The sequence below is a fragment of the Alligator mississippiensis genome, chromosome 10, assembly GCF_030867095.1.
Source record: "Alligator mississippiensis isolate rAllMis1 chromosome 10, rAllMis1, whole genome shotgun sequence".
Lineage (NCBI taxonomy): Eukaryota > Metazoa > Chordata > Crocodylia > Alligatoridae > Alligator > Alligator mississippiensis.
This window is the reverse complement of record NC_081833.1, coordinates 31,484,277-31,511,136: the sequence shown is the minus strand read 5'-3', so window position 1 is coordinate 31,511,136 and position 26,860 is coordinate 31,484,277. Positions and strand designations below refer to the sequence as shown.

Below are 26,860 nucleotides of genomic sequence, written 5' to 3'. Positions count from 1 at the left end.
CCATATGCTAATTCAGTTTCTTGAATTGGAATATAACATAAACAAACAGGTGCTTATACAGACATCAATCTTCAGTATAAACTCAGGCACAGCCCACAGCACTCAAGCACACATGACAAAAACAGGTGTACAGCCCTTCCCTTCCCCCCCAGCAACATTGGCATATGATGTAAACTTGTACAGCTCTGTACACAAGTAACACATAGTGCACACGGAGTTAGAGCCAGATAGTGTCACTGACTGGCACATGCATGTGATATGAATACATAGCCATATGCAGATATAGATGGAGCATGAAGGAGAGTGAATCTGTTCAGAACCCGGGCATGGTTATGTACACAATCAACTATGCATACAAATGTGCATATGCAGTTTGCATTCCCAGGCATGCATGCATGGCGGCAGCCCTGTGCACTGAATGATTTCATTTACAAAGAGTGAAAAATGTCAGCATTATTCGCTGTCTTCCCCTCCCCCCTCCTCTGCCCCTCTCCCTCCCTTCCGACATCCTGAATGTGTCTGCAGTAATACAATGAGTCCCTGAGGAGCTGTGAGTGGAATCACTGAAGGAAACTGCTGCCTGTGCTTCCTCTGTTCAGCCCAGCCCTGTCCTCTGAACCCTGCACACAACGGCTGAAGCTATGGGCATGTCTGCGGAGGAAGAGGACTCCAGCAGCCCTAAAGGTAACAAGAACAGCAGCTGGAAGGAGGGCGGTGGGTCCCACTGCCCAGGCAACTCATGCTGGGACAGTGCTTTCTGGAGATTGGGCAACTCATGATTTCTTGAACTGAGAGGGGGGTTATAGATGTGGAGCTAGTCTCCAGAGTCTGAAAGGACTCAGACACCTATCACTGATGCGGCCAGTGGCGTCTGTGGGTGGTCCCCGCTCGCCACCATGGCTGCTGACACTGGCAGCTGCAGGCGATCCCCACTTGCCACTCGCCGCCATGGTGCCCCCTCAGTGCCAACAAGCACCAGTTGTTCATGAAGGTGGGGTTAATCCTCTGCCCTTTAACAGGGTTTAAAGCTCCCTTGCCCACACCCTGCTATCTTGGAGTGTATGTAGTCAACTCCCCCCCTTGCTTCTGCACTGGACTCGGAAAAGAATGATGGCATCCGAGGTTTTAGCGGGCTGTATCCTTCAAGATCTTTTTTTAGTCCAGTCCCTGGGGTCAAAGGGGACTCTTTCCCTCAGTGCATTCTCCCAACTTTGCTTTAGTGTAATTGCATGTTCAGAGGCTTAGAGCTCCCCTGCTGTTCCCTTGGCTCAATTGACCTCTTCCTGGCAAGGAGCTTTTCCAGTTATCATTAATTTTCCTTTATCATCATCCAACTGCTCCAAATTACACCTCCACTGACCAACCCTCTAAATAATCCTTTTGCCTTCTTAGCCCTGGGGACTTGCAGACAGTTTTGTCTCCAAGTTATGGAGTGCTCTTGCTTTCCTCACAAATGCATATCTCCAGCTCCTAATTCCGTGATTGCTCTTCTCTGAATTTCACATACCTTTTGGCTACAGTGGTGCCCAACCCCCAATAACTTTCCTGTGTGGAGTGACATCTAGAGCCCTATTGCCCAGTGTGGCAGTGCACCTTTGGTGCCTGCCACTTTAAGGGCTGGAGCAGGGAGCAGCCAGGTTGATGATGAGGGTGGTTGTTTTCAGACACAGGCCAGCTGTACAAAGCCAGTAGTTTATTGCTTGCAGAGGAGGCAGCAACATCAGCTGGCCAAACTGCTGCTCATGAAACTTTTGGAGGTAAGGGCAGGAGCTAGAGGGATGGCTTGGAGGCTCCTGGTCCTGGGTAAGACCTAAAATTGCACCCTGCTGGAAATGGGTGGCCTGGTGGGGCTCCTGGTGGTATGGGAGCCCCCAGGAAATGCCAGGCCAGTTACCTCCCTGTGAAAGGTGAGTATGGGGAGCCTCCTAACTCCAGCCCCACATCCCTGGTGGAACTGAGATTGTACAGGGGGAACCCAGGCTTGTTAGGAGCTCTGAGGCATAGCCCAGGCCAAAGGAGGGACCTGGGGCTCACCCAGGCAGCTAGGTAAAGCCTGGGGGCATAGCAAGAGCCAAGTAGGAGGCTCCAGAGTGGGGGTGAGGGACCCAGCCCCAGTGAGTGGGTGGGAGTAGAGGCCCTGAGAGGAGGAGAGAGTCTGGTGTAAGGATGCCTGGTGAGGGGTACAAGGGGAGGAGTTAGCCCCCTGTCTGGAGAAGGGCCTGACCTGGTGCAGATGAGGGTAGTGGGAAATGCCCAAAAGGCTGCATGCTGGTCAGCCACAGAGTGGAAGCAACAAAGCCTGGTGGCCTAGGGGAGCCGCTCCAAAGGGGAGCAGGGCAGTAGAGTGGGTGATGGATGAGGGAGACCCTGTGAGAGAGGGTGGAGTGTTAGAGGCCCTCGTGAGGGGGGGCGGTATGAGTGTGGCCTGTGAGGGAAGTGTGCAAGAGTCCTAACAGAGGACTGAGTCCAACTCGGCCAGAGCATGAGTAAGAACTGGAGATGTCATCTGTGAGGCATGGGACACGTGTGAGGGTAGGTCAGAGGGTGTACTAAGACCCTGGTGATCAAGAGGGCAAGAAAATGGGAGTCTCCTGCTTAAAAACTGAACTTTGTTTACATCAAGGCATGGGAGGAGAGTGAAGTGGGCAGCCCAGAGACAGGGGAGGACTGGAGGCAGAGACCAGGCTGGCAAGGTACCCCTGTTACACCTAGCAATGGGACAGAACCCCAGACCTCTGTCCTAGATTGGTACTCCATAGGACCTGTTATTTGCACACTATTCAGAAGCTCCATTGAATTGGACTATGGGGTGAAGTTAGTAGTGGGAAGCACAATCCAATCCAAAGCAGAGAGTAGATCCATGAAGCGTGCCCAGCCATAGTTGTGCCCTGCCTTCTGCAATCTGAGTTAATGGGGTTGCTTTCTGCATGCACCCAGCAGCTGCTTCCCTGGTGTCAGAGCAGGGTAAAACTAGTTTGGTTAGCAGAGATCTAGTGTTAGTCAGGGACATGGAGCACAGCTGGGGTGACCCACAGGAGCTGTGTAGAGACAAAAAAGACACAGAAGGATCTCCTCCAACATCCAATATGAGCTAGTTTAGGGGTCATATTTTAGCCTGGGCTGTGGCAAGGGTCAGACTATTCTCCCTCCCCTCTCCTGGTACAGGGGCTCAAAGGAAGTACTGTGACCTGACTGAGACTGAAGTGAGGGGGTGTATTGTCCATGGTAAGAGCAGCCTCCTTGCCCATCAGGAGGGACAGGCTGACCCAGGCCAGGGAGTGCATTCCCATGCTTTCTGCTTGGTCACTCATGTTAATCTCCTGTTGGAATCATTTTGCCTGGGGAAAAGGCCTTGCCAGCTGCAGCAGTGTCTCTCCTGCTGAGTCATTGCCTCATTCGCAGGCCACTAGCAACTGCTTTATACTGGCGAGCCGATAGGGCAAGGCACCTTCAAAAGTTCTGTGGGTAGCCATGACATTGGGAATGCAAATTCTAAGGCAGTGCTTCTCAAAGTGGTGGTCTGCAGCGAGTTGCCAGGAAAGAAAGAAATATATTCACCGGTCCGCAGTGAGTTGCCAGGAAAGAAAGAAATAGGTTTTCAGAAGCATAACATTGATATGTCATAGCGCCACAGTTCGTACGTTCCAACACTCCAGGTGACGTCACGTTGTGCGAGGTGAGGAAAGAGAAAGAACCAGCCGGTTGCGCATTTGTGTAGCGCTGTTACATGCAGTTGCTGCCACCGGCTGAACCGGTCACCGGTTCCTGGCCCGCTGGAAAAAAAATTGCCGGTCCACCACATCAGATAGTTTGAGAAGCACTGTTCTAAGGCACCTCAAAAGGCATCTCATGAGGGGCTGACTGGAAGATCTGGTTTGTGCATACAAGGCAGGCTATCTGTCAAAGTGAAACACCGAACATCTCTCTCTATAGCTGCCCATAGTGTGCGTTTGTGAACATATCTCCATGTCTCTTTCCCAGAGAGATTTGTGTCTGTCCCTGTGCTCCCTGTAAAGGTATTCATCACCATGATATCTGAGTTCTTATGGGCTCCCATATCTGTGCGTGCATGTGTGTGTACACATACACACTGTATGGTGTGTAAGCTCACATCCTGCTTCCTGCCCCTGTCCCAGGGAAGCAGCTGACATGGAAATGCTCTTCCTGTCTGGGAAGGATGCATTGCTTTGGATTTCTTTTCTTAACTGTTTCTTCTGACCCTAGATGAGGAATGGCCAGAAGTGGAGAAGGCTGAGAAGTTGGCAAGAGGAGCTGCCTTGAAATGGGCTTCTGGGGTATTTTACCACCCAGACAAGTTGGAGGGTCTTGGGCACTATTGGAGGCGGGAAACGCAGCGGAACAACTCCATCCAATCCCGGCTAAAGGTGGGTGTTTCTTTCAGGGTGTCTGAGGGCTGCAGGGCACACAGAAGTGAGACCTTCCACCCCTCCAGCTTGATGCTTCTTGTTTTACTAACACTTGACCTCAGGGCCCAGTGTGCCACTGCCTAACACTAAATCACATTCATGCTTAATCAGTTGTCTTCACACTGGCCAGCATTAGACAGGGGAGGTTATAAGTATTAAACCTACTTTGGGCTTAGAGAACATAAAACACTGCTAGATCCATCCAAAGCATGAAAACACATCATGAAATCAAAGTCAGATTTTCTTTAAATGAACCTGAGGTGTGAGGCAGGGTCAGGGTTAAAGTTAGGGTCTGACTCTTTCAGGTCAACTTGCTTTTAGGCTGAGAACAAGTGTGAGAAACCAAAGCCCCAAAGTTAGAGGTGTTTTTGGAAGGATGACTGGGGAGGGGGGAGCACAACTATGCCCACACTGTCCCCCATCACTGTAGCTGGAAAATAAACATACCTGCCCAAATTTCAAAAGGAAAGCTTAAATGCAGATGTGTTCAATGTTTTAACACATCTCTATGTGCCCAGAGGCTAATTTGACTTAGCTGTTAGCTTGAGTGTTGTTCCTCTGACCACTCTGGAAAGCTGAGCTCCTGCCTTTCTATGTGGTTGAGGGAAAAAAAGCTTGTATTATCCAATGAGCATCCACTGTCTCTACCAGCACGTCACCAGAATTACCCCAAATGGAGTTCTCACTGCTGCTGCCAGCAGTCCTGTCTACTCGGTGATGAATAGAAATGTTTGGATGTTCACAAAACTGAAGAGCAAAACACTGTTCTGACCCTTGTACTGAACATGGAATTTAACAGAATTGCAGTTCCTTTGAAAAATGATCAGCTCACACATAAAATAGTCACATGAATCACATGCAGCTGAAACCTTGCAACAAAGAAAGGATAGCAGGGATATAAACGATTTTACAAAACCCTCAATATTCCTTGACAGGACAACCCCACCTGTTATTTAATGTGAATTTAAGACATATTAACCACTCTGATGCAGTGACATCAAAGGACAGAGCAAATCCTGTACCCAGGCTGTGGGTGAGGCTGCTGAGTGTGTTGTGCCTGATGATCAAGCAGTCCTGTGTTATCTCAGGGTGACATAGATGTCATCCTTCTAGCTTTAGTTTCAATTACTCATTTTTCTTAACAGTATTTGCTAGATTGAAATGTGAGAGGGTTGCTTTTAAGGAGTCAGTTTGAAATTATATGGAGTTGAGAGAATCACTTGTTTCCTTTAACATTCTGTAAAGATGCACCTCTGCATTCAGATCCAGAGGTCAAATAGATAAAGCAGGAAATAAAATACGGTACCATCCTTCTGACTGTTGTCCAAGCTGTGGGTGCCTGGGGATAAGGAATCACACCATCTTGTGGTGATGATGCAGCAAGTAGAATACACTGAAAATCTCTTTCTCTCTCTCTCTCTCCCATGTGGGATCTGCAGGGGATACCAGAAAACATGCTTCCAAAGGAGTTCTTGACCTCAAGCAGCAGCACCCCCATAGCTGACCTAGTACAAGGGTGTATATGTCTGTGGGCATGGAAATGTTCTCGCAGGCAGTGAAGTGGGGTGCCATTCCTGCTTCTGTTTCTATCAATGCCACCTTTTTGACTTGCCCAGCATGGGAAATCTGTGCTCTATCAAACCAATTATGAATAATATGTTTTCCGAATAGCTGGTGGCCTTTCCTGTAGAACGTGTTTAAATACCTAATGCATGGTCTGAGTTTGAAAATATTTTAAAACATTTCAGACAAGAGATCATGTAGAACAAGTATGCATTGGGTATCATCTACCTGCTGCTTACACTGGCACAGCAACCCCCAAATTTGCATAATACATACATATACAAATACACATGCCTGTTACCCAACACTCGGACTCCTTGGTATTCCCACACAAACATACCTGACCATCCACATTACAGCATTTGGGTCCACACATCTGTTACCTTCCCTCTAACATTAATGCCACTATCCCCATACAAACATGCTCTTTCCTCCTTAGTATTGTGTCCCTCCCCAGTCATAGACAAGTAGAGCCAGAGGGGAGGTCAGCTAATCCCCTCTCCTGCCCGAGGCAGGATTATCCGTATCCAAACTAACCCTTACAAATCATTGTCTAACCTATTTCAAAAACTACACTATAACAGTCAGTGCTGCACAACTGAAAGGCACAGCATCTAACCTGCCACAGGTAAAACAGGGGGCAACAGTGATCAGCGTCCTACTGCTGCAAGCATTGTTAAAATATTATGGCCAGGTTCAGTACTCAGATGCACTCTTCCCTCCCTACAGTATCCCTACATAAATTACCTCCCTTCCCAAGGTTTGATGGCTACACATAGAATCATATAATGGAAAGCAAGCTCAAGGATAACTTGATCCAGCCCCTATGTGAATGCAGGAATTCTCCCCACCAAAACATGTCTTCCCTTCCCCACCCCTCATCCCTTTATGGACTACTATCCCCACCAAAACCTGCTCTTTCTTCCAGCGTTGCAGAAGCGTTGTGTTGTTCACCCTCCAGCTGTACCCTTCAACCCAGAAGTGTGGCTGCATATGTGCACCTCTTCCTCTGCAGCACTCCCTTCTGCTCTGCACTGACCTTCTCTGGTCTCCTCCTTCAGACCTGTTTTGGACTCTTCTTGAAGTTGTCTCAGCTCCTGTCTTTGCCCCTTATGCTGATAGCTGCTACCAGCCAGTCTTAACAGGAGAGCCAGCCTCACAGTTCAAGGCTGGGCAGGTCTTCTGTCCTTCAGCAACTTATCCCTGCTGCCCTGTGCCATCTAGGCTTATCAGTGATATACCTGGGAGATATTCCCATTGTGATTTTAGTTTCCCTAGATCAGGGGTCCCCTGGCTAAGGACTATGTGGAACCAGAGGACCATATAAGGGGTGTGTGAGTCATGGGAGTGTGGGGGTTATCTGTCTCTGTATTTGACTCTTGGGGGTCTGGATGAGCTGTGTGTAGGGACATGGATATAGGGGAATGCAAAAAGCTGAGGTTACTTTGGGATTAGGGGCAGTGTGTGAGAGGTATGGATATGGTAAAGGGAGTGTATTTTTGTGGGGAACAGGTGTGCAAGCAAGATTCAAGGAATGTGCTTGGGCATAGGGAGGCATGGATGGCATTTGGAGGTCTGAGGAAGGCTGTGGTGGGGGGAGGTGTTTGCTGAGCTGTGCTTAGCTGTGCTTAGGGCTAGTTTTCACCTCTAGAATCTTGGTAGCTATTGCACTTCGTCACTGCCTCTTGCCTTTTCTCTGTCTTGACAGTCGACTGTCCAGTCCTACCTGGAGGGGGTAAGTGCAGGCCTGGAACAGCTGTGCATGGCTACTGATGAAGTGCAGAGCGTGTGTCAAGATCTGGGGACAGTGCAGTGGAACCTCTTGGGCAGTGCTGAGTGTTTCCAAAACCTTGAGCAGCTGCGAGCTGTGATGACAGACCATGTGCAGCTGGGCTTGGTGGTGCAGTCTCTTCCTCAGCTGGTCTCAGGTAAGAAGCTCTGGCCTAGCCCTTTAAGAATTCACTGGGGGTCCAGAGTGGCATGGCACCGTGGTTAGGCCAGGGTAATTAACCCTCCCTAAGCCGTCATCATCAGGGTAGGTGCCCAAGCCCACAGTGATGGTCCCCGGTGGACAAGTTGGAGGGGCTGGCCCACGAGTGTGTCTCAGCTAGAATCCATCCACATATCTGGAAATCCTCCGCAGCCTTTTTGTCAAAGACTTCTTTCAGTCCGAGTCTTCTTTCACCTTCCACCAAAACACAACATCACCCCCTTAGCATGGCCAAGCTGCATTAGTCATGTGCTCTCCCTTGCCCCTGTGAGAAAAAGTAGGGGCAACATGAATAAATGCAGGCAAGAGACCATAGGGAGTGTCCTACTGTGGGGCTGGTGGCTTTCCTCTCCCAGTAATGTGTTTCTGTGATCTTCACCATCTTTCTGCTGCCTTCAGGTCAGGTCAGGTCAGCCCTCCCTCACCTCACCATTGAGCAATTACTGACCTAATCCTTTGTTTTCATTTCCCAGGGTAGCTATGCCACCTGGCGCTTGGTGGCTTGCAGCCATGTTTTCAGGTGTTGGGTGTGTGGAATAGAGGCCTTGCAGCGGGATTCCTAGAGCAGCTTTTCTCAAGCCAAGGGTTGTGACCCAAAAGTGGGTCACACAAAAGAACCCATGGGTCATGAACGAACTTTAGAAATGGATCAAAAGGAAATGCAAAACCCTGGAACTCAGTTCAGAGATGATACCTTTTTATTAGACCAACTAAGAAATTGCAAAAAAATCTTTTTCTGAAAGCTTTTGGGTACACACATCCAAAAGCTTGCAGAAAAAAATAAATTTTTGGTGACCTCTTAGTTGGTCTAATAAAAGTTATCATCTCTGAGCCAAGAGTTCTAGAGTTTTGCATTTCTTTTTGTCTCAGACCAACATGGCTACCAAATACACCTCTGAAAATTATATCAACAAACTTTAAAAATGGATTCTCCTTTAAAGGACAAAAACATGGGAAATGGTAGCTTTTCCCTTGCAGAATGGCAGAGTTTCAGCCTGCAAGGGACTGCTTGGGGCTTTCCATGCCCCCCCCTCCCCCCTCCCCCCCCTCACACACACACTGGTCTGGGGGCAGGGGGCAGCAGGTTGGGAGAGAGGAGCACTGAGTTGGGATTGGCCATCCGTGTTTACAAATGAGTGCTGGTACAAAAAAGGGTGAGAACCACTGTCCTAGAAGACTTGGGTGCTCCACAGGGGACTTGTGCTTCTGGGACTGGAAGAACAAAACAGCCACAAAAGCATGAGTAGTGGGATCATCTTTGGGGTCTACTTTAAGATGCTGCGAACCTGATTATCAGAGGTGTAGGCATTCACAATGCTGGTGAGAACTGCAGCTTTTATGGAAAAATAATGCAAGTTGGGGCCTCTCAATGGGAAGATGGGGGCACTGGTCATGGAGTGTGAGTAGTGAGGTTCATGGTACTATCTCAAACTTAGGTTCTTTTTCATAAGGTACCAAATAAGACTCCACCTCTTGTGGCTGGTCATAAAGACACTCTCCCTCCATTGACCAGCTGTGAATTAGCTAATGTTGCTCACCTGGTTCCCATGACACACTTACCTATTCCTAGGTGTGCTTATTGCCCCTGTTTTGGGTCTCTCTCCACTGCCTATGCTAAGCCTAGGATGCTTCTGTTGCCCTGAGCCCAAGCTCTCATGGATAGTCCCTGCTGCCATCACACGCAGGGCCATCAGGCTCCTCCCTGTGTTATTCAGACTCTTGTATCTCTCCCCTTCTCTGCAGTACATGAGCTCCTTTCTCAGACCCTCCATCTCCTTCATGATCAGCATCTCCTGGAAGCCCATGCTGGGCTCATGGTCCTAGAGCGTCTTCGTGATAATACCCTCTCCCAGCTGCATCACAGCGACCTCTTGAATGCCCAGGATCTGGACATTGTGGAGACCTACTTCAGTGGCCTGCAGAAGGTGAATGAGGAGCTGACCCGGCAGCTGTGGAATATCATTGGCAGGAGCATGAAGCTTGTACATGAGGACCCAGCCCTCTTTGTCTCTGCTGTGCGGATTATTGAGAGAGAAGAGAACATTGATGCCCTGTTCCTGGACACCCGCTCCCACCACTTCCTTCCCCCAGGACGCCCCAAAAGTTGGAGGCAGAAGTTCTACCAGGTCCTTCAGGAAACCATCACTGTTGCCCATTTTCAGGCCAGTCATGCAGACATGAAGGGCCCAGGGATGGCTAGGCACCTAGCTGCTCTGCAGAGCAACATCCTGGCAGAGCTGTGTGTGGTGAAGGACCTGATGGTGCAGTGCTGTCCTGTGCACTACAATATCCTGAATGTCTGCACCATCATGTACCATCAGGGCCTGTCCAGTCACCTGCAGGACATCCTCAGTTGGGACCTAGACAAACAAGAGATCTTCATCGTCCTTGACTGGGTTCTGCATGTGTACCACAGGTCAATGCCTGCCAGAGGGCAACCTGTATATAAATATGCATGTGTATGTGTGTATGTGCATGTGCATGCATGTGTATATGTGTGGAGCTGGAAAGCAATGACATTTTGTGTGTTTGTGCGTGCTTGCATGTGTGTGTGCATGTGAAGAGTCCTCCTCTGGAGCAAGAGAGTCACATGTTTGTGTGCATTGGTCCCTTAAGTAAAAGCTACCCCTCCTCTTGGAGCACATTCACTGACTCTCCTTCTCCTTTCTTTCAGCCCAGAAATGATGAGTCACCCTGACCTTCTTCCTGAGGTGGATGTATCAACTCTGGGCCCCCTGGTTCCTCCTGAGGTGGTGGATCACATGGAGAGGAAATACGTGGTGAAAGTCAGAGTGAGTGAGTTGGGGCATGACGTGCTGGAAAGACTCCTGTGGAGGGCTGGAGCAACTGATACAGGGGGTAGGGGTTGATTTTTCTGAGGGCCCAGCAAACAGCTACAAAATCCTCCTCTGGTCCTGTTTATTCTCACTCTGCCCGTGCTGGGGTTTTAGGCATGGTGGGCCAGCAGGAGCCTGCTCTGCCACAAGTGTTACTGCTAAGAGCTTCTTCCTAACATTCACACCTGTTTTTATCTTTTAATTTCTTCTGTGATCTCCTGCAGGCACAGACCCCTCTAGTGTTGTGGCTGTGATCTGACTCAGGACATGTTGATTAAAAAAGTGCATTGAAACAAAAGGGCTTATAAGGTCTCAAAATGTCAGGGCATGCGGGGGACAGTCCTAGGGCCCTAGGAAATAATTAACAGTATCATGCCTCAGACTGATCTCTGCAGAATCCCAGGAGTAACAAGTTCATCACATGATGATTTCTTATAGACAACCCCAAAGAGGAGGAAAATAACACTTCAAGTGCTGTCAGGTAGCCAGGTCTTAATCTTTTTGAAAGGTGCCTTAGTAGCAGTGTGAGGTGCAGAGCTTCATGTAGGACTAAGTCAAACACTATACAAAAGTGTGAGCATATTGCATGTCATGTGCACTGTAACTATGAGGTTTTCAGGGGAAAAAAGCAAACCTGAGAATCCTCAGAGTCAAACTAAACCCCTTGGACCCCACCTGCCAGCACAGTGGCTTAGATTGCAGTGATGGGTCACCACAATAAACTTCCACATACAAGTGGGTTTGGGGAGAGATATGGCAGTGGAGAGAGAGAACAGTTGGCTACATAGTCAGAAGATAGCCCCCGGCCCCAACAGCCTACAGATGGTAGCACCAGGACCATGCTTGATTGGATCTGAGTATATGGGAAAGCACCCTCTGCAGAAAGTCCCTACACAAGGTGCACAAAGTGCTATCTGATGGCTTGGAACTGTCCAGTACAGGTTAGATCTCGGGGCTGAGAATGAGAACCTTTGGGTTTTACTGATGTCTCTGCAAGACTTAATAGGTGACTGGATAAGGCAATTAACACCCGTGTCTCTGTTTCCCCTTTTGTAAATATTGGTAAATTAGGACAATACCTACCTCTGGGAGCTATGAAGCATTTGCTTCCACAGAGTAGAGGCTGCCAACATTCAGTACTGCCCTATGCTCATCACCTGGCAGAACAGGGATACATCATTCCTAGAATTCAAATGCTGGGAAACTACAAGATAAGGTGATGCTTCTTATGTGGCCTAGACACACCACCTTAACTTTGCCCCTCCTTTATTCTGCAGTATTGCTGACCCTTTCCCCTCTTCCAGCCATTTGGAGCCCCATCCCCATTCACTGATCCTTGCTGCAGTTTAAAGGAAGTACATGGATACCAGGTCTGCCCCTCCCGTGAACTTCAGGAGGATTTTGGGGTTGTGGCAGGAGTGCTCTAGCTGTGGTGCAGAGGGGAAATTTTGTGGCTGTAAAGTTTAGATGTTGCAAAAATCAGCTTTAAATTCAAAGTTTAACACCAGACAGCAAACAAAGAGCCTTGAACTCATCAAGGCTTGCAGCTCCTGGCTTGCAGCTCTCCACTTCTACAGTCTGTGAGAGGGGTAGGAGTCTGTAAGCAGTACTGATAGTCACTTTCTCCCGCACAGCACACACCACTCCTTAGAACTAGTAGAGGAGTCTGATAACTGAGTTAGCAGGTTTTGGAGCTGGTTCTTGGGTCCAGAAGCTGAATCCCTATAGAGACAGTCCAAAGGCCTCAGTTTTATAGATATCCTGCCTGTAGTCTTCCATCTCTTAAAAAGGGGTTTACAAGAAAGAAAGAAAAAAATCTAGAACTCTTGGTTCAGAAATGATACCTTTTTATTAGACCAACTAGGAAATTGCAAAAAATTATCTTTTTCTGCAAGCTTTCAGGCTCAAATGCCCTTCATCAGGCTCTGGGAAAATTAAATATGGTAAAAAGTCACCATAGGTAGGAAACAAACTTCATTTTTTCACAGAGGGGGCTGAAGATGGAAGTCTGTCCCTCTGGGTCCATGTGAGTGTCTCTGTGAGTTGTTTTGCATTGCTCTTTGTTGTATAGATCAGGTAGGATTCCTTCCCTGAAGGTGTCAGGTGGCAAGCAGGGAAGTTTAAAAATCTTTCTTCTGCAATGAAGTTTAAAATCCAAAATCGGCTAAAATTTGGCATCTTCTCTGTTTCAGAAATGTATTTACAAGTAAGATGCGTTTAGGTTATTTGGGGAGAAAAGTGGGCCGGGTTATATCTCAAGAACACTGTGACTAAATACTTCTGAATTCCCACTAGTGCTTCTACCTGAATTTCTGCAGGAGCAGGCACATCTTCATGCTCATCTGACTAGGCAGGTGGATTTTACAGTTGTTTAAAATTTTGGCTTTGAACTGAAACACTTCAGCTGCAGTGTGCCTCACAGTCAGGCCAGAATGATTTGGCTCCATCAGACTCAGGCAAGAGCCACTCTGAAGAGCAGGGTCAAGTCTTGGCTGTCTGTCCTTCTGTCATTCAGGGTAATATGACTGAGTGGATGCAAAGGACACTTGAGGTGGAATACAAAGAGTGGTTCAGGGAAGAGGAACCAGAAATGGATCATCAGGGCTTCTTCCAGTCTGCCTTGCCAGTCATTATCATGCAGGTAGGACCAGCAGGTGACCAGACATGCCTGCACACTGCAGGGAGAGTGCTGCATAAGTGTAGCTGAGTGGGGCAGACAGATCTTGGCCTCACTTCTTCCCTTCAAGGCCTTTCACACACAGTGAGGTCCTAAGTTCATCTCCACACAGGCATAGCTCGTTGTGTGACACACGCAGCATGTTGTGCCTCTTCTATGAGTAGAGCTAGTCCTGTGCTCTTTGGGATCTGGGACCAAAACATGGGTAACACTGGAGCCACCCAGCACTATCCCCAGACCCAGGCCCTGGAGTTCCTGTTCCCAGGACTGCACTGTGCTATCTCTGGGCATTCTGCCAGGCATGGGTCTGTGACTGGCTCTGGGCTCCAAATAGAGCGTACCTCTTCCTTCCCACCTTAGCTATGCCTCTGATCCCCTGTGCAGAAGGGTCATGCCTGTGGGGAGGAGGGTTCTCTGCTGCCCTCAGTGCTTGGGGTTTGCCTGGTTATTATGATGGCACTCCCTGGGCTTCTTAGAGCCAAGTTACTTTTAAAAAATGTGAGCAGCACGATCCTGCCCTGCCTTCAGAGGGTCATTTTGGCACTGCCGCCTGGTCACAGGGCTGTCCAGAGAAAGTGTCTAGAGTGCTTGTCCATCCACCCCCACAGCTTTTCTATCTGCAAAGCCCTTCCCCTGCCCAACAGTCTACATGAGTGTGGGGTGGAGAAGGAGGAAAAGAAGTACAGTTGGCTAAGCAGAAGGCTGTGAAGTGACAGGGGTAGGGCCCTATACAGACCACAATGCCTGCCCTTCCCTGCCTGTCAGAGACTTGCTGTGGCCACACTCTTGTAGTAGCAGCAATTGGCACAGGCACTGGAGGCCAACAGAGTGAGATGAGGAAATCCAGAAGAGAGCTAGAGAAGCTGAGAAACAAAAATAAGAGCAAAGGAAGGATACAGGGGGAAGAACAAGACTTTGTGAGAGCTCAAGAGATTAGTGGAGCAGAATGGGTGCATGGAGAGCTGAAGGGCAGGAGTTGGGAATAGGCCTCATGCTAGGTCTGCCTCACGGCACTGCCAGGAGCACATGCTGCTGAGCTGTATAGACTAAAATGTACCATTACAGTTCCCTAAACCCCACCAAAGTTGCCAGGGAGCTCAGCCAGGCATTAGGGGAGCCCGTGGCTAGGGCAGACCTGTGCTCTCCTGCCAGCTGCCCCAAGGCACTGTCACTGCAGAATCCCCCTCCTGGAAGGGAATGGGCAGACCAAGCATGCTATGTCCAGAGCTTGCTGCTTCCTACCTGTCACTGGGTGCTATCCAGGGGGTGAGGCCCACTTGCTCCAGGGGCATGGTGTCCAAGGAGCGCATCTGCAGTTCCCGCATCTGCCTGTTGCCACCATCTGAGGCACTAACTCAGCTTCTCTCCTTGCCCAGATGCTGAATGAGAATATCCGGGTGGCCTCTCTGATCACAGACTCTCTCCAGCAGAAGGTTTACACCATGGCCATGGATGAGCTGGAGACCTTCCTGACCAGGTCAGTAGCATCCTTGAAGTGCCTGCCCCCCTCACCCCGCCCCCCTGCATAATCCCTGTCCCTTCTTCCCCAAGCTCTCTGACACCTGGGATTCCAGGACCTCTGTGCAGGTACCTCCTGGGGCTGCAGCTAGGGTGGGATGGGCCCCCACAGCACATTTATCAGTGTTTGGGCCATTCCAGGGTCCAAGAACTTGGGTGTTGGGATCCTCCATTTGAAAGTTTCTGGCACATCTTGGCAGTACACAGCTTCTGGGTATTCAGCCTGCCAGGGCTATGTGGGGCACAGCAGGGCACATGAGGAGGTAGGCTATTAGGCCGACCTTTAGCCCTCTTGTAACCTGCCTATTCATTCTCTGGCATGGTGAAGACAAGAATGGAAGCACCTGAGACAATAGGGGTTCAGTCCGTACTTGGCCCACAGAGTGCCCTCTTTGGGTTGGACCTGGTGGGAGGCAGTATTACATGGAAGCAGTTCTGCAGTGCTGGCTGTGCGGGATGGGGCACTGGGTGTCTGCCTTTCTGCTGTCCTCGCCCCACCACATGTGTAGATGCTTTGCACTGTGCTGCTGGGAACACTGAGGCAACAGCAGCATGGAGCAGAAGAGCATGGATGTGCAAGTGCCAGGCTGTACCATGGTATGTGAGAAGAGAGCATGTGGCTCACAAAGCTAGGTTCAGGGCCCCTGAGCCTTGGTCCTGAGGAAAGGCTGCCTCTGACATCCAAGGTAGGTCTCCTGTCCTTTTTGGCCCTGTCTGCTGTGCTACAGGTTGCGAGAGGCCCTGGTGGAGTATGGGAAGGAGCACCAGCGAGACCGGGCCAAACCTAAGTATTACGTCCCCTACCTCCTGGCTGTGCTCAACAACAACATGGTGCTCAGGTAATTGTACAAGATTCATTTCTCCATCCGGAGCATCACCCCCAGCAAGGCCTGGGTCCCACTGCTTCTCCAGCGCTCCCCCATCCCCCATCTTGGTCATGAACCTCCTCACCCTTTCCCAACTCTTCTGTCCCCCTAACTGAGCCAAATTTCTTTCCCTTGTCTAGAGCCCTCCCATGGCCCATGTCCATCCTCCCCTTTTGCCAGGGCCTCCCCAACACATCTTCATAGATTTCACAGACATTAGGGCTGGAAGGGACCTTGTAAGATCTGCATTGTGCTGAGTCTGTCTGCCCCCTCCTAGAACAACCCCCACCCCGGCTGCTTGCTCCAGCTATACATTTCCCTCTTCTTTCTTCCAGCTCTTCCATCTGCTCTCTGCACCCCAATGGTGACTTGCTATCTGAACCCAGGGAGATCCCTACCTCCATCAAGGCAGCACTGGACAGGACCCAGAAGAAAGCTTGCCAGCTGTTGCTGGAGGAGCTGCTGGTGGATCTACAGGTATGGGCATCTGAGCATGCCATGGGCTGCCACCCTAGCAGGGAGCAGAGCAGCTGGGCACGCTGGGCCTGAGCCTGTGGTAGGCCCTGTTCAGGGAAGCTGCCTGCCTCTCTTCTCCAGCAGCCTGGAGCAGTCCCTTCCCCTCAGATGTGAAAACAGAGGGTCATATACAGACAGGAAGAGCATAACCCTGCTCACAAGCCAGTGCCCACTCACATCGCCCAAATGCACATAGTAGCTGTGCTGGGCACACTGACACATTGACAGGCTAAAACTGCAGCATCACCCACTATCACCCAGAGCACTCTTTCACCTGGCTGGCTCCTTTGCCCTGATAAACAGACCCAGTGTCAGAGTGCACTCTGATTAACATTAGCCCTGGCAATATCAACAAAGCACACGTCCAAGAGATTAAGACTTGGTTAACTGACAGATCTTAAAAGTGGTCATCAGTGGGAAGTGACTGAGTGAAGGGAGCTTCTAAGGGATTCTGCCATAGGCCAGACACTGTATAACACCTTCCTCAATGATCTTGAAGTAGTTATAAAATCTCTGATGATAACATGGGTGTCAGGGTAGAAAGTAAATGACTGAGGAGGGCTGGGTCACTTGGAAGCTGGGTCTGCCTAAACCCAATGCATTTTGATACAGTCCAGTGCAAAGTCCTAGCTTTATAGATCTAGCATGCAGGCCAAGCCTAGGGAATGGATACCTGTATCCCAGGACACAAGGACTGTGCAATGGACCTTGGGATCCCAACAAACAATTCACTCACCGTGTGTTACTAGTGTAATGCTGAACCACAAGGAGCTAATGCCATCCTTGGCTATTTAGATAGGGGAGTAGTGAATGGATACCATGGCACACAGCACTGGTGAGTCTGATAGGGAAACACTAAGTGTCAGGATAGGAGCTCTGAGACACTTCCTCCTCCCTAGATCTTATGTGCAAATCAGGGGAGAGCAGAGTTGGTCTCCTTGCTCTGTCTAAGGTGAAAAACAAGTAGGGAAAGAACCCCTCCCAAACCTCCTTCCCCTAACAGAGAGAAGGATAAGAGGGCATCCGCGCAGCTTGACTGGTGCCTATGTAGTTATCTTGTTTCCAAAATGAACACCAGGAGCAGGAATTACGCAGCTGTGGGTTGCTGTGGTGACAGCAGCTCCCCTGTGCTGCTCAAAGTCCATTTTGAGGCTGAATTCTGACCAGAAACTGAATGCGGGGTGGGGGGGCATACATATGCTGCTATAGCCCCTGTACCCCCCATCAGTTCAGCAGAGCTGAGCTGGTGCCAAGGCTGGATCTGGCACTACTACATGTGCTGACCGAATGTCACTGTATTGTGAGAATCCCTGTGACATGGCTGTATGCTGCCATGTAGGCATCAATGTGGTTTTGTATAGTAACAAATCCTGGCACATAGGATCTAGGGAGGAGGATGTGTCTCAGAGCTCCTGCCCCCTTGCCATATTTGAAAGGAAGGGCATAAAATTGCCTAGTCACAGGTAAGGAAGGAGAGGGAGAAGGTTGCTATACTGGCCTCTCATCATGTAAGTCTTTATTAAGGGCACTGCATCTTTCCTCTTTGTACTAAACATCAGCCTCAGAGACAGAAGAATCTGAGCCACAGTGAGATGTCCACCAAAGGATGATGAATGTCTGAGTAGGCAGTCCCCTTTGGTCTGTGCTGTCTGAACTGAGTTATGCTGCTCCTTGGCAGGTGTGATAGGGAAGGTCTCAGAAAATGTTCTGCTTGCTAAGAAGCAGCTGTCTTCCACCGACTGCCCAGAAACCCAGAAAAAGCCATGGAAATGGGTTGCTGGTTTTGCAAAACAAACTTGTGTTTCTGAGCCAGACTGTATTTCATGCAGACCTTGACTCCCGAAGGGGTTTGAGACAGGGGGCTGTTTTTGAGCCACCTCTCCATGTTGCTGGGCTTACAGGAGTAGGTCCCAGCACCCTGAAGCACTATCCAATGCCCTTGAAATGAACATCATGTACAAATAAAGCAATTATACCCTGCACATCTACCCAAGCCCCTGAGAGGCAAACAGTGTAAGGAACATATACATCAGAGTGCCAGAGGCAAGGGGAGTTTCTGGAAAAACTGCCTGGGCAAAGGGATCTTTCCAAGGGAGCTGAGGCTGGCTCTGCTGGGTGCACAGCAAGTGACTGCTCACTCTCAGCACTGGTGGTGGGACCGCCTGCCTCCTTGTGCAGGGCAGGAAGGAGCAGACTGGGTCTGGAGGTAAGTGCTGGCTGCAGCCTGAGGTGGCCCATGTCTTGTGTCTGTTTCAGCCCCTGTATATGCAGCTGCCTTCTCGCAAGTGGCTGTCTGGGTCCCAGCTGGTGAACAGCACGTGTGAGGTGATAGACAAGTATGTGAGAGACTTCGCCAGAGTCAGGAAACCCATCTTCAAGGTAGGGACACAGCAATCCACTCTCTGTCCTTGGGCTGCATCTCTCCATCTTTTGGTGCACTCTAGTGGCAGGAATTGGGCTGGCGCCTCCCGGTGCTGTACCACAGGGCTGGCTTTGGCAACAAGCACCTCCTCCTGCAGGCTGTGGGATTGGCAAAGGCTGGTCTCTTCAGGTCAGGGGTGGGCAGTTAGTTGGGCCCAAAGGCCACTTAGGGAGTATTGGTGAGTTGTTGTGGGCAGGGTCAGCACTCCCCTCCCTGTCCCACACCACAGCTCACCAAAACTCCCTAAGTGGCTATGCCCCAGGACCCACACAGGCAGGGTGCGCTTGGCCCGGCAGATGGGCTGGGGCCACAGGCGGCCAGGAAGTGGGATTGGTGGGCTGGGCTGGGCTGGGATCACTGGGCAGTGACAGCACAGAGCTGGGGGCCTAGGGCAGAGCTGCGACCCGCTCCCCCCATATCCCTGCCTGCAGAGTCAGTGCCTGGCACTGGAGTGTGCAGGGAGTGGATTGTGGCTCTGCCCTGGCCCCAGCCCTTGGTGAGGTGAATCCAGCCCATGGGCTATATTTTAGTCATCCCTGCTCCAGGTGCTCCCAGTGAGAGTGCACAGCTCTGCATTGTCCATGTCTAAGGGTGGAGGTGATAGGAGAGGTGCCCTGGAATCATGAGGGAGGGTTGGGAGGGAGCAGAGCTACTGGGGCTGGGAGGTCAATGGGATGGGCTGTATACTGGGGTCAGAGAGTGTGAGAGGTCAGGTCAACCAGTCTCGGCCTGGGGACTCCTACAGCACGTTCACTCTTGCAGTGGCCCTGCTTTTTCTAAAGATAGCATTCCCTAATCGGCTCAGCCCTGGAGGCTGGCCATGCCACCCATAGTCGAGAGTGCCCTGCACTGATCGCTTTACTGACAAGTGCCAGGAGCCCCTGCTGAACATGTGGCATGATCTGCCTTTGGGAGTCCCTTCCCAATCCCCAGCTGTGAGCCCTGGGTTCTTCCCTGATACAAGGGGATTCCTCACTTGCACTCTGGACTAAATGATCTCTTAAGGTCCCTTCCAGCCTCACTTCTCTATGCAATTGCCAACTCTTTGCAGAACTGGATGCTCTCAGTAACTACAGAGATGTCTAAGCCTGTCCTGGATCCCTCTGGGTCTCTGGCCTGATCACTACCTAGTGTCCCAGGCAGTGAGGCTTCACAGCTGACTGTCCTTGGCAAGCTTTTCATTTCATTGCTGTGAAGTTTCCCCAGTGTTCAGCCTCCCCTTCCTTCCTTTATTCTCATCTCCAAAGTCCTGTGTCACTCCCTGGTGGGGCTCCCCTTCTGACATGTACCTCATCCTCATGAACCATCAAAGTCAGCAGCAGTAGAGACTTACTCCCTTTTAGCTCTTCCCCATGACTGATCTGGTACCTCCTGCCTGACTACTCTCATCTCTCTGAACCTGTCTGCCTGCTAATGGCAAGTCCAGAGAAGAGCACTATATTGTAGGTGCACAGATAGGCACACAACTGGCTCTCTGCCCTGTGATGGATTGGCTCTCTGGCTGCTCCTGCCATATTGCCCAAAAGATCTTATTCATGGTCACCTCGTATGGGGAGAGCTGCCCAGCACCGCTGCCTCATCTGCTTGTAGGATCTGCCTGTCCCTTGTTCTCTTGCTGGCTTTCCTCACCTTGGTCTATGTTGACTGTTGTTTATTTCTGCTTCTGCCTCTCCAGGCCTTTCCCAGAGTTGTGCTGGGTTTTGGGCATTTCTCACTGAGTGACTGACTTTTGTGGTCTTGCTCTTTCCTCCTCCCAATGTTTAGCTCCTGCTGTCAGAGAGTGAGCACTTAGTTATGAGTCAGTACCTCCGGGCACTCATGCAGAAGAAGTTGGTGTGCAAGAGTGAGGAGGAGAGGAGCCAGTTCTCTCATCGGCTGCTCCAGGATGCTACACAGCTTGGGGACCTGTTCCACTCACTGGTGAGGGAGGTAGCTCCCCTGCCCAGTCATATCCCCAGCAAACTAGTCAGCAATATGGGTTGGCATCTCAAGGGGGAAGACAGGGCTGCTGGGTAGATGCATGGGACAGCTTTAGCCAAAGGAAATGGAAAGGGGGTCACTTCTGTCATTCCTGCAGTTAGATTGGCCTCACCATGTAAGGAGGGAGGGGAGAAGGGAATGCCTGGAGAATGGGGCAGTTGCATCTACCAGCTTCTTGAATGGGCCACTGTAAGGAACATGCCCCAGATCAGCATTGGAGCAGATGATTGAATGCTGTCCAGGTTGGGAGCCCCAGCGAGTGACACTCCAGTGTATGTGCACTGTCCATCCACCCAAGATTCTCCTCTGGCCCTCCTCACCATAGCAGCTCCCTATCTTCAGAGCGTTTGTGGGAGGTGGGTGGCACTGTGGTACCCATTGCACCAATTAGGCTGATTCTCCTGCTTCATCTGGCCTGCTCTGGCCTAACCTATCTCATGCTATGTGGTTCCTTTTTGCAGGGCCTGGACAAGAGTGAACAGACCATTGAGGTGATAGTTGCGCTCCAGGAACTCATCCGCCTCAAGGACCCAGCATTGCTCAGTCTGGAGGTCTTGGGCTTTGTGACAAAATACCCTGACATCAGGTAGCAAATGTAATGACTGCATGGATGCCAAGGGACCAGGCTCAGTGCAGTACAGAGGGAGAGGCCAGGGGACTGTCCCACCCTGTCAAAGGGGAACTGCTATCACTCTGGCCTTTACATGGGCTGTCTGCAGTGAGTCAGATTTCCCTATCCCCTGGATTGTTGGGAGTTTAGGAGGCTTCCCTATCTCAGACAGATTCAAACAATGTGAGTATGGAGAGCCATGGGGACAGCTCTCAGAGGCAGCTCTTAGCTTCTCATCCTAGGCTCAGTCATGGGCAGGAGAGAGGAGCACAGAGCGCTCCGTAGGAATTGCACAAAATAGTAGGCCACTGTTCCAGGGGCCACTCTCCCACCCAGAGCTGGGGAGGTGCTGGGGACAGGCTCCCTGGCAACCTCTGGTGTGACCAACCCTGAGTTCACAGACCATCCAACCCAGAAGAACACTTTAATGTCAAATATGGAATTGGTGGTGGTACTACCATTCTCCGGGGCTCAAAACAGGACATGCTGTCATTTGTTGAACATTTTTACAAGGTCCTTGATTTCAAAATTTCCAACTTCCTCTTTTCTTCCACTTCGCTGCTGTGTGCAATAAAGAAATGAACAGTGAGCAGAGGTTTTGTCCTTGCTTTGCTCCTCTATACAATCAACTTTTCTAAACTTGAGACAGATTTGAAAAACCTCCCGAAGTAGCAGAATGAAAAATTGTTTAAAACAAAAAAAGGCCTATTTAGTGACAAAGGTGGAAAGGAGGGAGGAAAAAAGGGAGGAAACCATGAACATTTGAAATGAAAAATCAGCCAATATTAGAAAAAGTAAAAAAAAACAAGCTTTTTACAGGTTTTGCTTTTGGAAAGAAAAATCATTTTGCATTTAAAAATACTCCCAGATATAGGATTGTGGGTCACTCTGGGTGTGTCTACACGAGATGCTAACTGCGCAGTAGCCTAATAACACTGCGCAGTTGTGGGCAAAACCCATGCTAATACACAACTGCGCAGTAGTATTAGGCTGCTGTGCAGTTATTGTCCAAAAAAACCTGTGCGCTGGTGCCACTGAGCAGTAGAGCAAGTTACTGTGCATTGATTTAGTACTTGGTTATCCAAGTACTAAGCTTAATGCACAGTAATTGCAGTGTATTAATTAACATGTAGACCCACCCTCTAAGTGCAAAGGAAACTCAGACTGTCTTTTCTTCCTGGGATTTTATAAACCCAGCTGCCATACTGAGGCATCCAGCCTCAGGACTTCCCCAGGAGCCAGTCTGGTGAAGTTCTCCCATCAGTGTGAGTTCCTCTCAGCTCAGCACCTGCCTCTACAATGTGGGTATCAGTCATATTCAATAGTAAAGAGGGACCTGAGGGAGGCCAACTGTGAGACAGACTGGGATCTGATCTTTAAATGACAGATGCTTCAATGTCCCTTTAAAATGAGGGACATTAAAGCAGTGCAGGTGGAGCCACCTTGTGGTGGAGTTGGGCATCAGGAAGGCAACAAGTTCATTGTCTCTGTGGTTTCTTACTTCCGGCAGCGATGAACATGTGTCAGCCCTGCTGGATCTCCGAGGCGATGTCTCCAAAGAGGTCCGGAACATGGTGATGGAGATGATGGCACAAAATCCGCAAGCCCTGCCTGAAAACTACCAGCCAATCTTCAGTAACATCCTGGTCCCAGGTCCAGAGCTGGCTTTCTGCCTTCGCAAGGGCAAGTGTGCCTGATACCTGGTCATGCAATTAGGTTTTCTCAAGCTTTCTACCTGCCCTGGGACCTCTGAATAAGGGACTGACTGTGAGCAGACCCCGAGGCCCACTGTGGGGTTAATCAAAGACCACTGGGTCTGTGTACTGGTGCAGTGCATAGTGTGGAAGGCACCACCTGACCTCTTGAGGCAGTGGGTGCAGCATAAGGCTGGAAAAGCTGGATATTAGCCCTGCTGGGTGGGGAGGATGGGGAAGAGACTGTCCCCTTGATGCTAGGCCCCAGAGAGCCTTTGGTTGACTGTGGCCCCAGGCATATGATCCTGGGCAGGGCTGGGGAGGGGACAGTGTCTAGGCCTATTGCTGAGCTGTTCACTACCTGATTCACCTCTGTCCCCTCGAGCAATGGGTCTGGGCTTCCCCTTCATGTTGCTGCTCATGTTATGCTCCATAGTTTACAGGAAGGGAAGGGGGAGCCAAGGGAACAGCATGGTCAATGGCAGGCAAGCCTAGAAGCACCCAAACAACCAAGATTGCTCCAGGATTCTTCCCCACGTTCCTGCCACAAGTCACTCTGTCCACTGCACCTGTGAGTGTCCAAGTCTTTTGTTCTGTCTTTTTTTTCTTTTCCTGTCACTAAGCTAAGCTATAGGCCTAATAAACTTAGGGCTGCAACAGCATTATAACATGTGCACTTCCTTTCTGCTATGTTATGTTAAACCTGCCAGCCAGCTAAAGCCCATCAGGCCAGGCCACATACTCTTCTCTCCCACCCTTTACAGATGCAGACACCAACAGGTGTCCATGGGGTTCAAGAGACCAGTTAGAGGGTAGTTATGGAGAAAGCTTCCCCAGGGGCTGTTTCTTCACCACTGTCTGCTGAGTTCCAGTTCTTATGCAGAGCCTTTGCCATAGTCTCTGAGTACCTGTGAACTGTACCACGCCCTGCAAGCAAAGACAGAGACTGAAACAGCTCCTCATACTAAGACTAAGCTGGCTGAAGCCCTACACTTCAGTGGGGCTGCTATGGAGGTCCAACCCCTCTCAAGTGTAACAGGTTGTTCTCACCATTCACATGGAGGCATGAGTCCTACTGAACTTTTGGCCTCAAAGGGCGTGTTTACACATGCATTAAGATTCTTTTTCTAATGCACATTAAATGTAGTACCTCCAATATGAGGTACTAAATAATGTGCATTAAGCTGCATTAATGCACAGTAATGAATGCACATGATTTTTAAGAGACATTTAATGCACAGTAGCCTATTTTACTGTGCATTAGTGTAATTCCACATTTTTTTTATGTGATGCTTTGAGCAGTAAAGTAGCCTACTGCACATTAAAGTACACATGCATACATGCCCAATGGCTCCTAGTGTCAGTGACTTCCTCAGGCTCATTACAAATCATGTACAGAGTAGGTGTCTGAGCTGTTGCTGTGGGACCTTTCAGCTTAACTGAATGTCCCATTCTTCCTATAGCCTTGGTAGTGGGCAGGAGCAGCCTGCAGTCTGCCTTCTCTCAACTCTTTATTCTACATACGTCTTGTCTCCTCTCATCTGTGCTCTGAATCACACCTCCAACTCTGCGTCATCTCCTTACGAGCAGGGAAAGTCTATGCTGCACCCAGTCTCCAGGCCAGGACGTACCGTTGATCCACAGAATAGTCTTATAATACAAATTCCTCCATAGCTGCTCATTTTGCATTCTAGCATCTTATTAGCTGCGCAAGGAGCAGATGCTGGCTGAGTGGATATAGTGCTGTCCAGATCTCTTTCCTAAGTGGCTGCATTTAATGTAGATGCTAGCATGTGTAGTTCGCAGTACTTCTAATGCAATTTGAGTGTATTCATCCACACCAGAGTCCACTCACCTTCATGTTGCCCATTGTCCTGCCTGGAGAGGGCCCTTTACAAGTCTGCATAGGTGTGACTGACTTCTGCTTTTATCACTTTTAGATGTTGCCGTTTTCTTATTACCCTTTCTCTAGGTCATTTATGACAACATAGCCCCTAGCCAGAGACCTTTGTAGCCATGGTGACAAATGCTTATTCATTGCTATGCTGTTTCTTGACTCCTAGCTAGCTCTGCCTTGCACCCCGTGGCTTCTCACCATTGCCTTAGTCACTACCAGAGGCTTAGTGCCTCTGGTAACAGCCTTTGTCAAAGGATTTCTGAAAGTGCAAGTAGCTGCACTGTTTTTGATTTTCTCTGGGAAAGTTCATATATATCTACCCCATTGCTGTAGCCACTTCTGTTTGGATTGGCAACCTAGACCTGTGTTTTGTTGTTTGATTATGGTCTTTCTACACTTAATCAATAAACTAATTGAAATTGGTCAGTTTGGCCTCTCAAGTGCTTCTTAAAGATTATCTTTCATTAGAGATGATAAAAGTTAACACCCATGAACATCTGTCCATATTTGGCCAAGTTACAAGCCTCTGAAATAAATCTCAGGTTGCTCATATCCTGTAGAGACAACTTAGCTTGGCAATGAAACCCTCTGCCCTCACTGAGTATTCTCTAGGTCAGTGGTTGCCAACCTTTTTAAGTAGGAGATCACCTTTGGCATTTAAAAGCAACCCAAGATCTACCATGCACTGCTGCCACCCTGCCTCACCCACCCAGCAGGTAAGTCTGTGAGGAGGAAAGGGAAGGGGGAGGGGGCAGATCGAGGCAAAGGGAGAAAAACATATTTGTGGGTGCACCTCCCCAGCAGGTAAGTCCCACCTGGCCAGGTCCCCACTCAACTTACTTCTGCTCCTGCCTCTGCGGCACTGTCCCTCACCGCGGGGGCCTCGATCTAGCCCCTGCCCCTTCTCTCCCCCACAGACTAACCTGCTGGGCTGAGGCACGCATGTGCATGCATGTGGGCACTCAGCCCCCCCACCCCAACTTTGGATTGGCTCCAAGAAGCTCCAAGATCTATTGGTGGATCAAGATCTACTGGTCGGTGACCACTGCTCTAGTTCCTCACAGCTCCTGGGGACTGACCAGGTGTATACATGTGCCATCCTCAGAGAGAGATGGGCCTGAGCTTGATACAGGCTTTAGGGCACTGGATATGATGCACCATATGTTTACTTTGAATAGACCAATAGACTATATCTAGTCAGACCCACACAAGTTAGGCTTTTCCATTTTATCATTTTAGTTTGAACAAAACGTTTTGGAAGCTGCACAAATCCCAGAGACATCTTTGCTACTCTGATAAAGAGAACATGCTTTCTGGGCATCACTGGGGCCTTCCACCTTGTCCTGACTTTCTGGCTAGCTTCTACACCCATGTGGCAGAGCACCTTTGGTGCCTGCCACTTGAAGTGCTGAGAGCAGCTGGCAGGTGCAGGCTTGATGAGGCAGTCACTGGACCACAGGAGAGCCCTGTGATTGGAGGAGAGGGCTGAGTGGCCTCCTTTTTAGCTCAGGCCCTCAGGGCTGAAGCAGCAGCAGTCTGCTGCTGGCAGCTGGAAGGACACCACCCAGCTGAGTGGCTGCACAGAAACACCTTGGAGGTAAGGGCAGGAGCTGTGGGGGTAGTAGGAGGCTCCTCGTCCTGGGTTATGACCAAAAACTACACCCTGCTGGGGTAGGATGGTGTGGGTGAGTCTGCCTGTGGCAGGGTGGTCCCCAGGAAAAGCCACACCAGTTGCCTCCCTAGAGAAAGGCAAGTAAAGGGTGCCTTATAGCCTCAGCCCCCACAACCTGGTGGGTTAACCAGTAGTAAGGACAGGCAGGGCCCCAAGTAGGCAGACCTGTGTGAAAGGGAGTGGGCAAGCAG

The 26,860-nt window shown here is 49.9% G+C and overlaps 1 protein-coding gene across 1 annotated transcript; it reads left to right on the top strand.

The window, feature by feature from the left end:
- The first annotated feature begins 336 nt into the window (after positions 1–336).
- On the top strand, positions 337–25,423 carry EXOC3L1 (exocyst complex component 3 like 1). Its single transcript, XM_014602032.3, has 13 exons — positions 337–684; positions 4,225–4,385; positions 7,699–7,918; positions 9,724–10,396; positions 10,655–10,772; positions 13,333–13,458; positions 14,871–14,971; positions 15,741–15,851; positions 16,214–16,355; positions 18,651–18,773; positions 20,581–20,736; positions 21,258–21,382; positions 22,917–25,423. The coding sequence occupies exons 1-13, from the start codon at positions 642–644 to the stop codon at positions 23,101–23,103; spliced, it is 2,286 nt and encodes a 761-aa protein (XP_014457518.1). The 5' UTR covers positions 337–641; the 3' UTR covers positions 23,104–25,423.
- Positions 25,424–26,860: the final 1,437 nt, after the last annotated feature.